Raw genomic sequence first — 14,351 nt, 5'->3', positions numbered from 1 at the left:
GTACTTCAGCGTGAAGGCACCACCTACTCCATTGTTCTGTGTTGGACCTTTCAGAGCAGGTCTTAAAGCCCAGTTTGCCCTAAGCGCCTGCTCCAAAGGAGTCAATCGAAAGTCTCCTACAGAATTCAGCAGGCTTTGGATCAGCTCTGACATGGATATGTTCAGAGTTAGGCTTTACTCTGCTTTCCTTGGTCAAAATATCCCCTCCTGACTCTGCCCTGCTGTGCACACTGTTCAATCTGGGTGGTAGTGGATAGTCTGCAAGATGCTTTGGGATGAAAAGCTGCAGGAAGAGCAAATCTTATCCTGGCAGCAGTTTGCAGTCATGACCTCTCCATGCACTATTGAGAACTAGAGCTAGCACCTTCTGCCTTGGCTCTGTCCATGCCAGAGCCGGCAGCCTGTGCACCCTTTGTCTGAGCTGACGTCAGGGGGGAGTCTAAGGCCTTGCCTATAGTCAGAGGAGCATCGGTTAACTGTAGAGGAGTTTAAAAGCCAGCTTAGTTTTACTAGTGCAAATCCATACAGGCACCCTTAATTTGATTTAAATCTTGTTTATCCTATTTAAGTAATTTAAACCAAGTTAAATCAGTTCAAAACAGCACCTTCCATTGAACTGGTGCAACCCTAAATGCAATAATGCTGGTTGTAAAATGGAATTACCTTCCCAGGGCAAATCCTGACTTCATATTTTTGCAATTTGTTTCACAATAAATGTCAATTTTTGATTTGGAAATAATGAAAAATGTTGAAACATTTGAGGTAAACATGTTTCACTTCAGTAATGTCAAGAAGTTATGTAAAATGCATTCATAATATTAAATGAATATTTAGCATACGAGTCTCTAGAAAACAGATTAGCAAAATAAAGTAAAAGCCAAAATGATTCCTTTCAACTTTCTCCCATCTAAAATCAAAGACATCAACACTGCCACAAAATGTTTCAATTTGACAAAAATGCATTTCCCCAACCCCACCCCAGTGGAACCCTGTGCTACTGAGCATTAGGCTGTGTATATCCTGAAGCCAGGCAGAGGTTCCTATTATTCTCCCTCTGCTCCCATCAGATCACTATCAGAGCCCTGAATAATGACCTTGACTGTTGCAAGGTCAGTAGTGGGGAGGCCTGGACAGTTTCCCTGCATGCTCGGAGCACATGGCTTGTGTTAGAGAAGGAGAAGCTCCGATATTCCGGAGGAGCAGCTTGTGTCATGTTGGTATTCTAGCAGTGATTCAATCCCCACACCACACTAGGAAGAGGAAATATTTTTGCTTTAAAACTAGCAGCCTGTCCCATAAACAACTGTTCTTTTCACCCCAGAGCTGCCTTGATTTAAATTAAAGCCCTTTACAATTGCCATAAAGAGCCCAAGCAGTTCCACCAGAGCACCAGAAAAGCAGAAGTTCCCCATGATGTGTCAGGGGACAAACTTAATTATTTTCAGACAGTGAGATGCTCTGCTTTGCTGACCGACAGCAATAGATGGAGCCTCTGCAGGGCTATTCTCGTCAGGATTTTATACTAGTCAGAGCACCTAAGCACCTTCCAGCCATGCATTACGCTTGGTGCCTAACATCGGTCACATTGTTTGTTCTCTCCAAGGGGAGAAGCATGTGCCATGGAATTCCTTGCTCTAGTAGGGTGTGTCTTTATATCTACACACCTGTTGCTGTGTTTATTAGCAAAGGAAAAGAGAAAAACACATGCCAATGAACTTGGAATGCTGAGGTTTCTGATAGCCCTTAGTTCCTGGAGGAGTTTTATTCCCCAGCCTTGGACCAGGCCACAAGAAGTTGTGTTTCACACTGAAAAGTTTTTCCCTTGTTGCAAGTTCACTGTCCCAGAGGAGTGTAGGTGATGACCATGGGCTTTGTCCCAGAGCTTTAGATAGTCTTTTTGATTTCCTGGGCCCCGGCCATGGAGCACTTTGAATATAAAGACCAAACCTTGAACTTGATTCAGTATTCCATATGAAGGCAGGGCAGAGAGCAGAGAACAGGTGTGATGTGCTCATGGAAGCCTGCGTTGCTGAGGAGACGCAAGGCCGTGTTCTGTACTAGTTGGAGTTTCCTACATGCCAAAGGCCTCATGCCCATGTACACCATTGCAGTCATTCAGCTGAGAGGTAACAAAAAGCCAGAATAACCGAGACCAGGTCAGCGTCTGCCAGGATGGGGTGGAGTTTCCTAGCCAAGTGGAGATGGTAGAAAGCACTACTCATGGATGCTGCTATGCAAGAGCTCAGCATTAGTGGGGAAATCCATGAGTCCTCCCAGACTAGACTGAACTGGCCACTGAGGAAGAGAGAATTTGCCTTCTTTACCTGGACTATGGGGCTGGGGTTATTGTAGGAAAATTGTGGCCCAGCTTAGGTTTTTGGGTTTGTTTTTTTACAAAAATTAACAATTACATTGTTTTCCTTTTTGTTGGTGCAGAGGGGATTGTTTCACTTGTAACGAGCCCTGTGCTCCCAGGCTTGAGCTGGGGAAGAGGGGCAGGCACAGAATCTGCAGGCCATTGCTACAAGCAGTTTCAGTGTGTCCCTACTGCCAAGTCAATGGCATTTTGGGAGTGGATTTGATTTTTAAACAGTAAAAGCTGGGACATCCTCTGGGTTATGTCTAAACTGAGAATAAGCTGAACTCCCCCTTCTCCCTTGGCAGCCCTGCCCCCTCCACCCGACCCTTTGAGTAGCCCCCTCCCCTATGGAACAAAGGTAGTAGCCCCTGCCTTGCAGCCCTGAACCTGTGCCTCCATTTCCCCAGTGGATACCCCTCACCACCACACCAGGGCTACACTCCTCCCAGCCTGCACACTGGTGCTATAAACACACTAGTACAGAAGCACCTGCCTTCCTCCCAGGGAGGCTTTAGACAAGACACAGATAATGGAGGCACTTTCCTCGGGAACAGGAGAATATGGGGCTCTAATTGGGAGCAATCAGGGTCAAACCCAATTGACCATCTTAAGGCTTCTCATCTGTCTGTGTAAGCAGGGCTATAAATCAGGCTGCATGATGCAGAAGCAGTTCACGCACTTAGGTGAAAGTAAGTAGTGGAGGGAGAAGGGGCATGAAGTTTCTTAAATTGTCAGCTTTCTGGAGAATGGTTTCTTTTAACCCCAGCAGGCAGACTTTGCTAACTTACCTGCACACTCCCTGGGGAGCCATGTGCCATTTTTGTAAGCCTGTAGCAGAAAGCCATTGCCAGGGGAGGTGGGGAAAAGTTTCTGCACTACTGCAGAGGAAGTCGCCAGTTCTCCCAATTGCTACCAAGTTCCTTGTTCAGTGTTAGAATGTAAAGGTTTTTCTGGTGATTTTTTTTTTTTTAAACCAGGGTCTCAACCCTCCTGGCCACATGCCTATTGCTAGATATCAGTGAGGCAAGTTAATGGACGCAGGCTTTTCAAATTCATTCATATGGCAAAAATTAAGTTTCACAGCAAATATTCCCAATTTTGGAATATTTGCTCACGGCCTCAGCATGCCGGGTCTGCTTGAAACCTGATCCCTTGTATACAGCAGCTCCCCCATGGCCTTGGCACCACAAGTCCCACTTCAACCCAGAGATGGGGAGACCTTGTGCTGCCTCTACAGAGGGTGGCTGGGACATGACTGGTACAGCTGAGGGTAGCACAGGGCTCATTGCCGCTGGCCTCTGCAGAATGAGAGGCAAGGGCTGCCCAGGTCCCCATTACAAAAGAACTTTGAGAACAAAATGATTCATTTCTAATTCAGGCTCAGAGAAGTTGTGGCATTGAAACACAGGAAGTTTACCTGAGCCTGGTCTATAAATGGTGTCAGCAGTTCCCTAGACTGGGGCTTGATAGTCTCACATGCAGCACAGCCCTGAGAGCTGGCTGCAGTCTCAGGTGCAAAAGAGAAGGGGCAGGATGGAGCCCATAGGTAGCTGGTAGAAAAGCTGATGGGGTGTTTGCCAAGTCCTTTGGGGTGTGTATGTACTGGGAGCTCAAAGAGCACAGTCTGGGTTGGAGACAGCTTATAACCAATTCTAAATCCTGTATGCAAGTGTGCTGTCTGTACTGATCTCCCCAGCACCCAAGACCACAGCCATCACTGCAGCCACCCAGGTGGCATGGGCAAATTTGTTCCCATGTTAGAAACAAGGATCAGAGGATCACAGAGCCAAGTTCTGTCCTGGAGCAAAGCTCAGTTCATGAAATACAATGAAATGGGGCAGGACAAACAGCAGGTAGTAGTGAGAAAACAACCACCTGGTGAATAAGTAGAATGATGGGTGTCAAACCCTCTCCCAAGTCACAGCCAGAGCTCCCAGAACATTCCAGTCAGCCTGGGGACTGGTCATGGCAGATTGTGGAGGTACGTAACAGGAACGCATCTTGCTGGAGAAGGAAGCCATAAGCCAATTCCTCTGCCATTTGGTGCCACCCTAATGCTTTCAGGGTGCTGCTTGTTACAGAGCTGGGGCGCAGAAGCAAGGTAGAGGGATTTTTAAAAGCTATTATCTGCATGCTGAAAGTCTGCAAGAGATGATTGTTGAAGAACAAGATCCGCTTAGGACATGGAGGTGGAACAGGAACCAGGGACTGTGGTCCCAGCAGACGAGTGACAGAGGCTTAGTCTACACTTAAGAGTTAAGTTGACATAACTACATCAGTCAGAGGTGTGAAACACCCCAAACACTGACATAGCTATGTTGACCCAACCCCCAATGTAGACAGCTAGGCTGAGAAGAATGCTTCCATCATTGTAGCTAACTTTATTCAGGGAGCTGCATCTCCCAGAAAACCTCTTTCATTTGTGAAGGCTGCATCTACAATACATACGTGGGTCTAGCCATGGCTATGTAGACTCCTTGGGGTAGAAGACAGGCACAGCCTTTATCCACTGTGCAACAGCCATTCCTGCATGCAACACACAGGTCTTTCCTCCCTTAATCCACAGGGGAATTGAACATAGAACCTGAGGAGAAGTGATGAGGGTAGGAAAGCCCATAGCCCTGAGGACCTTATTTCATAGCTGTAGCAGTAAGAGCAGGGATGTGATGCAGGATTCAAATCTCTCTTGGATGACCCAACCTAGTGCCATCAGCCTTCTGAGAACATGAGCCCTCATGGGAATTTTTCAAGAACTGGAGAGAGCACTACACAGGAACACCCACTGGTAAGGGGTTAAAAGGAAATTTATACTGTTGAGTAAACAGATGCGTCTGCCTCCAGTTTGTGTGTTTATCTTAGAAGCAATTTAGGGTTCTCCTTGTTTATAAGGATAGAAGTCAGCAGATTCTTAGAACAAGAAAAACAACTGGAAGCCAACATGTGACAGTTCTCTTCTGTTCTCCCTCTGCACTGGAGGAGCCTGCACTCAGAAGCAATTGAGAAAGAGCCCACGTCAACTGCATATTTGGATTTGCTTGCAAGACATTTACCCAGGGGAAAAAAAAATAGTAGCAGAAGGTCAGAACCACTTTACCTCCTTGACATCTCCAGCTCTCAAAGCCACTTGCCTGTGTGTAGAGCAACCTCAGCTCTGTAGTTAGCACTCAGATTGCCAATGCTCTTAGTGTCTTATCCAATTGCTCCTGAAGGAAAGAGTAACAAACAGAAGGTGGAAGCTCTGAGAGTAGGAATCAACATTAGCCTGTCATCTCCCATGATCCTCCTCGAGGCTCCAGCCATCTCCTGGCAGTAGTGGGATCTGAGCTCTGTAGAAATGGTAGGTTTGGGTGCAGCTCTAACAGATCTCCTGTGTACTATTTGTAAAGAGTAGCATTGAGGATGTAAAGTAGTGATGTGTCACCGCCAGGGGTTGCACATGCAGAGCATCAACCCTGACCTCTACTTGAGCTAAACTACTAACTCCTTTAGCTGGCAGCAGTTGGGCTCTTACCCTCCATGCAACCAGCCACTAGAGGGGGACATGAGACTATGAGCATGTCAAACTACACACATTTGCAGGAGTCACAGACTTAACATTACACAAAGTATGTCTCCTATTTAGCAAAACTTGAGGGAAAGAGCAACATCCCAAGATTAGTGCCTGCGAGTCTGGGTATAGCTGTGCTCCCTTTCCACTATCTCTGTGGATGGAAGAGACACTGGCAGAAACAACCACAGTAAGACTTACCTCACTGCCTGCCCCCCAGTCAGTATAGAGCTATCCTTGTGCCCATTTTGCATAAAGGCAATGTTTCTAAATTGCCTTGCTCCCCCTGCCCAGCTCTCCACTGGCTGACCCTACTCACTTGGCCTCCTGCATGCCCTCCTCAACTCTCCCTCTCCAATATTCAGCAGCTAAAATAGTCTCCCTCCCCTGGCACCTGCTTCCCTCTGTGGCTTGTCACTGGTTCCCTGGCTCTTTCCACAGGGGTTAGGAACTGTTCAGCCTTGCTCCTGGCTGAGGGACCTCAACACCCTCAGATCAGCCCATCCTATGTGCTTCTCCCCATAGCCTCCAACACTGCTCCGGTCACCTAGATGACATCTCTCCTCCACCTGGTATCCACACTCTCCTCCGCAACCACCTGCATTCCCTGCTCCCACACCCCTTGCTCCTTCTCACCTCCCTTCCCCATTCAAAGGTGCTCATGCCAGAAGAGCTGCCTAGGCCATCTCCACTTGCTAGGACCATTCGGCTTCCCTCCCTTTGCCTTCCATCCCCCAATTCCATGACTGCCTAGTGGCAACTGCAAGTTGAGCTGGCTGACAGTTCATTGGGGGCAGAGGGGTCCATCAGAAATGCAGATTTATCTAAACACAGCAGTGAAAGGAGTCAGACTAAAATTTTCTTTTACAAATCAAACAGAGCATTTTGGTAAGATCAGTGTCCCATCTCCACCTTCTCAGAAAGGAAGGCTCCAGTTTTCTGTTTCAAAATGACTTGGCTCCATTTTTTAATAATTGGGGTTATGAGTGGAACAAACATTTTGATTTCATCAGCCCAAAACAATTCTCCCCCACCCCCCAAGCAATTGTGTTTTCTGGGAAATTTTGAAGAATTTCCATTCCAAAATGGACCAAAACCAAAAACTTCAAGATCATAGAATTTTGCATGGTGCCATTGGAATACAGGGCTTGATTCTCCATTGTCTCTGCACCCTGTGTAGTCACTGGCACCTGGGCAAATTAGGTGCATAAAAAAACCCAGCTTCTTCCTTGTGTAGTATTGTACACCTGCTTTGCACAGGTGTACATGACCATGAGGTGCAGGACAGCAAAGAAAAGTCAAACCATTGCCTTTCTTCCAGATTGTGGACAGCTGCAAATAGCGCTCACACACTGCATGGAAAGGGAGCTCTGGGAGCCAGACATTCTGGCAAGGTGTATCATGGAAAAATGAAGAAATCAGTGACCCTACTCTGTTCTCTCATCCCACTTTCTCCTTCCAATAATATTTGCTGTGATCTGGCTATTTGGCAGCAGAGCTGAGGAGAGCAGAAATAATTCTCACAGCATGAGAAAGGGAGTGCCCGGTGTTTATCTTGCTCAGAGGATTCTACGTGACCAAAGCTTCCTGCGGGGATAAGTTAGTCAGTTGCCATTAGCGATATGACTTCCTGCTATGAAAGCATCTCCTGTGTCAGCTCATGGTGTTGTCTTCTTCAAGCAAGCAGCCCCCATTCGCCTCTTGCTTACACCCGCTTCAACCTGCATCACTCTGGGGACATCAGTGGAGCCACTGCCAGCTTAGACTGGTGCGAGTGGGGAGAGTCCAGGTCCTGGGGCATCTACCAGAGCCCCTAGTGCTTTGGCCAGGTTCTCCTAGGGGAGTTGGGAAGAAGGTAGTAGGAATATTCTCAGGCCTTGCTTAGTAATGCCTCCCTCTCCGGGCACCTCTTCCCATGCCCATGGAGACTGAGCATCTGTTCTCAGATTGCTGCACCCCAACCCCCCAGTCTCTCCTGAGACTCCAGCACTGGCCTCAGCCATGGTCACTGGTCCCAGAGGTGAAGTTGGAGACACCAGACCTGACCTCTCCATCCTCCCCCATCTTTCTTGGGAACACATGTATTACTAGTCTCAGAGCCTGCAGCAGCCCACACTGATCACATCAGACAGAGCAACCCCCCCACTGCAGCCCAGAAGTGGGAAGAACCTCTCAGTTACAAGACTGGTTTGGACCCTGAGCAGAACCCTCCCAGCTCAGAGGAAAACAGTGGCTCTCAGTCCACAAGCAGCATCTCTCCTGACAGACCCCAGAGCCAAGCCAGGCTCCGCATGGTCTCTCCCCCCCGCCCCCCAGCAGGCTGAGCTAGCAGACACTGTGGTGAGCCAGACTCACCCAGGAGTCACCATCTTCCTCCTGCCCCATTTCCCTGCTTTGGGGAGAAGTCTGTTTCCTCTGAAGTTCTGGGGAACAAGGGGCTTTGGGAGCAGAGAGCCCTGCCCTGGCTTTGGGGAACCAGCCAGCCCTGCTGGGTGCTGCTGCACATCCAATGCGATAGCTTCTTGCCACTGGGCTCCAGCCCATGCTAGCAGCGCACAGAAAGTCACCCTTAAGCCACATCGGTTTATCAGCAGCAACAGGCCAGCCTGCAGGTGGGCACCTGAGCAGAGCACACACCACTCAGCTCTGAGTTCCCAGCTGTGCCCTCACCTGCTGAGTAAACGTGGGAGAGGAAAACCCCACTTCTTGTGTGCGCCCCTGCACTTGGTACAATACTCCCAGAGCAGGCTGAACTGAACCCAGCTTGCACCCCAGGCAGCCGTGACAACCCATCCTCCCTTTAGAGCAAAGCACAAGGGAGCGGTTACTGGCCTCCATCCCCTGGTAGCGATCACTTGGTGAGCGGCTGTTGGCTCTCCCCACCTCCCCTGCCCTGCTGCTGCTGCCCGATGAAAGGTTGATGAGCAGGCTTGCGAGAATCATGTGCCTTGGCCAGCAAAGCCCTGGCTTGCGAAGCCATGGGGAGCAGAGTATTATCCACAGCTCCAGCCTGAGATGACCTTGTGTTTCTGCCAGCATTTAAACAAAATATTTTTAAAAGGTGGTGGTGGGAGGGGAAGCCTTTGCTCCCTCTGTAGTCACAGGGCTTTCGTGGGGCTGCCAGCTATCTGAGACTGATATAGAGCACAGCCAGAGAGACAGTGAAATATTACCCACATTTATTGCTTTTATTATTAAAGGGAGGGTCTTATTTCCAGTCTAGGGGCTTGAAAAAAATCTGACTCCCACGCCAAGTTCCCCTCTTCCAGCCAGCAATTCAGCTCAGTGGGATGTGGCAAAGCCAAGCACAAAGGATCAGTTGCTTTCTGGCTGGGGTAAACCAAGGACCTAGGCAGGGCTTTTGGATAGATCTGGAAAATTCTACACCCAACTCCATTGTCTGTGTTGCTTCAGAGTCAGCAGAGAAGTCTGGTGCTGATGGGATAGCTGAGCATACTGGCAGTCGACCTAGGACACGCCATGCTTGTTTGGCGAAGGCATATTTGCCACTACAGACGAGCCTGGGCTGCCAGTGGATGGAGAACATCCAGAACAGCAGCAGTCAGGGTTTTAAAACCCAAGTGTTTTGAAGAGAAACACCCCGCTTTGGGCCAGGAGTCAGCCTCTAGCTAATTGGGGGTGAGGGGAAGAGACATTCCCCAGGGGCAGGTCATCACTATCACTACTAGTGCAGGATTCTTTCCCCTTCCTCTGAGGCAGCTGGTACTGGCTCCTGGCAGAGAGGAGACTGGTCTAGATGGACCTGAGTCTGAGCAGACAAAGCAATTTTAATGCTTTTTCTGGTCCTTTCCCACTAATCTTGATTCTTCTATTGATTGGCAGTAGGGGGCTGGGCTGCCCTGCCCTGCCGATTTCTGGGATGTGCTTCCATATGCAGGAAAAAAGGAGGAGAGACTGTCAGTGGCTATTGAGGGCAGATCCCAATTTTTGCCCCATTCTTTTGTGACACATTAAGGGGGTGGAGGGATCTCTAGAGCTCAGGGTCGCTGTTACCCCCAAGATATGCTGCAGGGCTTCTACCCTATTCCATGTGGCCAGCTGAGACCCCTGAATGCTGTTTGTTCTGACGTCACTGCCTCCCAGCCCACCACTGTGCTGCATGTCTGCTTCATCCAGCTATTGCTTCCAGTCAGCCCTGTGGGTCACGCTCTCTGGGGCAGGGACTGTCCCTTTTCTAGCTTGTCTGTAAAACACCTAGCACAAGAGGGGCCTGCTCCTCAATTAGGCTCCCAAGGGGCTGCAGAGCAGAAATGAATTAATGGTAATAATCAAGTCTGGCCCATGCTTGTTCATGTGTTTGCCCCACTGCTCTGAGCTGGAAAGAGCTATTCGATCAAATCCTGCAGCCGCCAGCAGAGCTGGATTCATGTGGCAGGAAGGCAGGCAGGGCTACAGGGTTTTGCACATCAGCCAGTTTCATCAGCTGCCACCACAGTAACTTATCCCCTAAGCTGAAAGTTCAGCAGGTTTTCACAGACAAATGTCACTTTTGAAAGCTACTGCCTCCCTCGCACACCTGACTTCAGCATCTCAGAAGGGGAACCTGCTCCCCGGGTTTCTTTGCTTCCTACAGCAATATTCAGCAATAATGCACACAGCTCCCCTGCTCCCATTCTGGGCTTAGTGCAGCTCAGGGTTATTTTGTTAGACACAAAGTCCCTGATGGCTCAGCACTGCAACATCCCCTACACCCCACCAGTCTGGTTTAATCACAACACTGGGAATTTGATACAAATCCAAGCAGAGCACTCCAGGTCTCCCCATAAAGTACAATGAGTGGAGCACTGCCTCCAAAGGAGAAGGGTCTGCTTGCCAGCAAAACAGATCCTTGTAGGCTGTTTTCCCCATCCTGGCATCAGACAACAGGGCTAAGCTCACACCACTGGAAAAGAAGATTGAAACCCTTCTGCATCAAGTGCACCATTCTTAAATGGCAAAAATTAGACTTTTAATAAGCAGCCAGGTAGGAAGAGATGCAAGTGTGCAGCAGAGGTGTGAAATTGGGGGCAGGGGAGAGAGCCACCACCTTTGTGCTCACACCCCCACCCACACCTTGCTGCAGAAGCGTATTCTACCCACCATCCCTCTGTCATGTTTCCTTTGTGCCACCCTGATGGGGAAATCCAGGGCTTAGCTCCCAGTCAGTGGTTTCAGAGTAGCAGCCGTGTTAGTCTGTATTCGCAAAAAGAAAAGTAGTACTTGTGGCACCTTAGAGACTAACAAATTTATTAGAGCATAAGCTTTCGTGAGCTACAGCTCACTTCATCGGATGCATTTGGTGGAAAAAACAGAGGAGAGATTTATATACACACACACAGAGAACATGAAACAATGGGCTTATCATACACACTGTAAGGAGAGTGATCACTTAAGATAAGCCATCATGGCTTATCTTAAGTGATCACTTTCCTTACAGTGTGTATGATAAACCCATTGTTTCATGTTCTCTGTGTGTGTGTATATAAATCTCTCCTCTGTTTTTTCCACCAAATGCATCCGATGAAGTGAGCTGTAGCTCACGAAAGCTTATGCTCTAATAAATTTGTTAGTCTCTAAGGTGCCACAAGTACTCCTTCTCCCAGTCAGTGTTCTCCCAAAGCAGACATAAGTCAAGTGACTATCAGCTTCACCAGTAGGAGGCAAAATGGTCCCTCCCAGAATGGCTTCTGGCATGCAGGGAGGGGAGGAAGGCTGGAGAGGTTGAAGCAGCAGGTTGCCTGCCCAGTGCATAATCCAAGACAGCACAAGAGGGAGAGGAACTGGGGCACACCAAGCTTACCATGGTGTGAGCAAGTCACAGAGTGAATGGCAGTGCAAGGACCAGAACCCAGAACACCTGACTTCCAGTCCTGCCCCACCCTCTTTGCCAATAGAGGCTTCTTCCCTCCCAGGGCCAGAGCTAAAGCAAGAGTCCAGACTCCTGGTTTTTAACACCAACCCTCATTCCACTCCCAAAGCTTAGAATAGAACCCTGGAGTCCTGACTCCCAGTCCCCCCTGCTCTAACCCATGGGACCCCACTCCCTGAACACAAAGTGCCTGCACTATGCTGATTTTTCACAGTGTGCTCTTTCTACAGGTACATCGGGGCACTGGGGGCAAGAGTGATCTGCGATAACATCCCTGGATTAGTCAACAAGCAACGGCAACTCTGCCAGAGGTACCCCGATATCATGCAGTCAGTCGGGGAGGGAGCGAAAGAGTGGATCCGGGAATGCCAACACCAGTTCCGGCACCACCGCTGGAACTGCAGCACGCTGGATAGAGACCACACAGTCTTCGGGAGAGTCATGCTACGCAGTAAGTTCTGTCAGCTTTGCCTTTCCCACCTAACCCGGCTGTGGGTAAATTATTGCTCAACTTTAATCTGGATGCAATTTGTCTATGGGAGGGAATCTGGAGAGTTGATTGAAAAACGCCAGTTATTTTTTGTAGGAAATTTTGAAGAACTCTTAAACAGATGTTTCCCCTCTACAATTTCTCTGGGGTTTTTGACCAAAACATGAAACTGAAGAGCATGTTTTAACCAAACAACAATTTTCAAGTGTTGTGTTTACAGTTTTCCAATTAAGAACCAGATTGGGTTTTTCCAGCAAAACTGAATGTTGATGGAAAGACTGACTTGCTCTACTCTGCATACAGTGCCAGAGAGAAACCCGGGCATAGCCCCAGATACAGGAAGAGGGTGGACAACTTCCATTTGACAGAGGAAAGGAGCATTTGCAGAGAAGATTAACTAGGATCTATAAAGACCTTGTATAACACACTGGAAGGAAAAGAAAACTAGCTAGTCCCTCCATCTAGATTTAGGAGGCGCTCTGCATTTAAGTTTTCATATCCGAGTCATGGAGCATCTGAAGGAGAGTCTGGAAGTCGAGAACCCCCAAGGAGGGGAAAGGGTTGCTAGAGGATCTGACATTGATGCTCCTAGTCATGTGACTGCAGGGAATCTCCCCATCCAAAGCAGGGGGAGGATGTGGCCCTGGAAAGGCCAGGTCAGACTGCACAGTGCTGCTGCACAGCACAGTGGGATAAAGCAATGATGCAGCCACCCCAGGACCTGACTGGTGTTCCCACCACAGTCCATTCATAGCAGGCACAGAGAGGCTGGGTAGCTTTAGACACCCCTTTCTTGTACCAGCGTGATGTAATGGGACCACCGTAGCACACTGGTTGCTCAGGGCCTAAAGGCATAGCAGGCAGGGAAGAGGAGAAAGGGTGGCTAACAAAGGAAAAGTGTTACTTCACAAGCACATCGGTCTCTAAGGGGATCCCAGAGATCTGCTTTCACTGAGGATCCCTGGCTCCTTCCCTCACAACTTAACCTCATTGAAAGTCAAGGCACCCTATCTCAGGGGCTTACCTTGTCACACATCCTATCTGACAGTCTTGAGCCCCTTCCCTTCCAGACTCACCCCTGTAGTTTGTGGCCTCACCTCCTGTTTTAAAAGAGCCGGGAGTTCCCATCTCACTTGCACAGGACTCTGAGTACCCCAGAACCCTGCAACTTGGCCTGCTGGACTCATCTTCCTAGCCCTGCTCCAACCACTGTCCTGCCAGACCTGATGTGAACTCAGCAAGCTTCTGCCCATCAGCAGGAAGCCAGATGCCCAATGCCCTTGGTTGGGTGACTTGATGGGAGCCATGGCTCACACCCATCCAGGGGACAGTTGTGTCTCTAACCATGCTCGCTATTGAACCCAAGCATGCCAGCTCTGGAATGCAGCCAGGGCAGGATTCTTCCCATGTACCCAGGAACAAATCCCCAGCAGTGTAGTACCCGCCCTGGGAAAGAGGATGGCTTTGTGCTTGAGGCATTGCACCAGGATTCAGGGCAGCTGGTTCATTCTTGCTCTACCATCAACCCCCTGGGGGAACCTTGGGCAAGTCCCATGTCATTGGCACCAGATTTCATGTGCTCAGCTTCCAAAGGGACACTTATGGCCAGACATGCAAAATAGTCCAGCTCCCAACATGCCATACCCATTCTGTTCCAGCAGGCACATCCAGAGCAGTGTGGTAGGGATTGCACCTCCTGGAGCAATGCCCAGCTAAAGAGTGATTCGGACAAGGTGAAGGCATATTAACACCCTTCTGGAGTCTGGGGGACATGCCCTGTGTCCATTGCTACTGAGCCAGCTATCAGTCCCCCCCACACACTCACTCCCAGACCCCTGCTATATCCAGAGGCTAAAGTCCCCCCAAAAAGCAGAGCCCCAGAGCCTTCCCAGACGATATTCTCCTCCCCTGCCCCTGATATCCATCAGCTAGGTGCTCTTGTAAAGCCAGCAGCTTAGAGTTCCTATTGTGCCAGCACTCAAGAATCACTTAGGAACCTCTTCTCCCCTTGTTTCTCTGTGGCTAGGCTGCCATGTGTTGCAGGCTGGGTTATCTCCTTGGAAGCGTGACTATTCTCGAAGTTAAT

General features: G+C 49.2%; 1 protein-coding gene across 1 annotated transcript in view; it reads left to right on the top strand.

Annotated features, from left to right (window-relative positions):
• The window catches only part of WNT2B (Wnt family member 2B), a 43,322-nt gene that overhangs the window by 13,081 nt on the left and 15,890 nt on the right, over positions 1 to 14,351 (top strand). The window contains exon 2 of the mRNA XM_038379476.2: positions 12,006 to 12,226. Coding sequence (XP_038235404.1) covers positions 12,006 to 12,226 — 221 coding nt within the window. The remainder of the gene's footprint in view (positions 1 to 12,005; positions 12,227 to 14,351) is intronic.

The sequence above is a fragment of the Dermochelys coriacea genome, chromosome 21, assembly GCF_009764565.3.
Source record: "Dermochelys coriacea isolate rDerCor1 chromosome 21, rDerCor1.pri.v4, whole genome shotgun sequence".
In the NCBI taxonomy this organism is placed as follows: Eukaryota; Metazoa; Chordata; order Testudines; family Dermochelyidae; genus Dermochelys; species Dermochelys coriacea.
The sequence above is the reverse complement of the archived record's forward strand: the minus strand, read 5'-3'. Positions and strand labels throughout refer to the sequence as shown.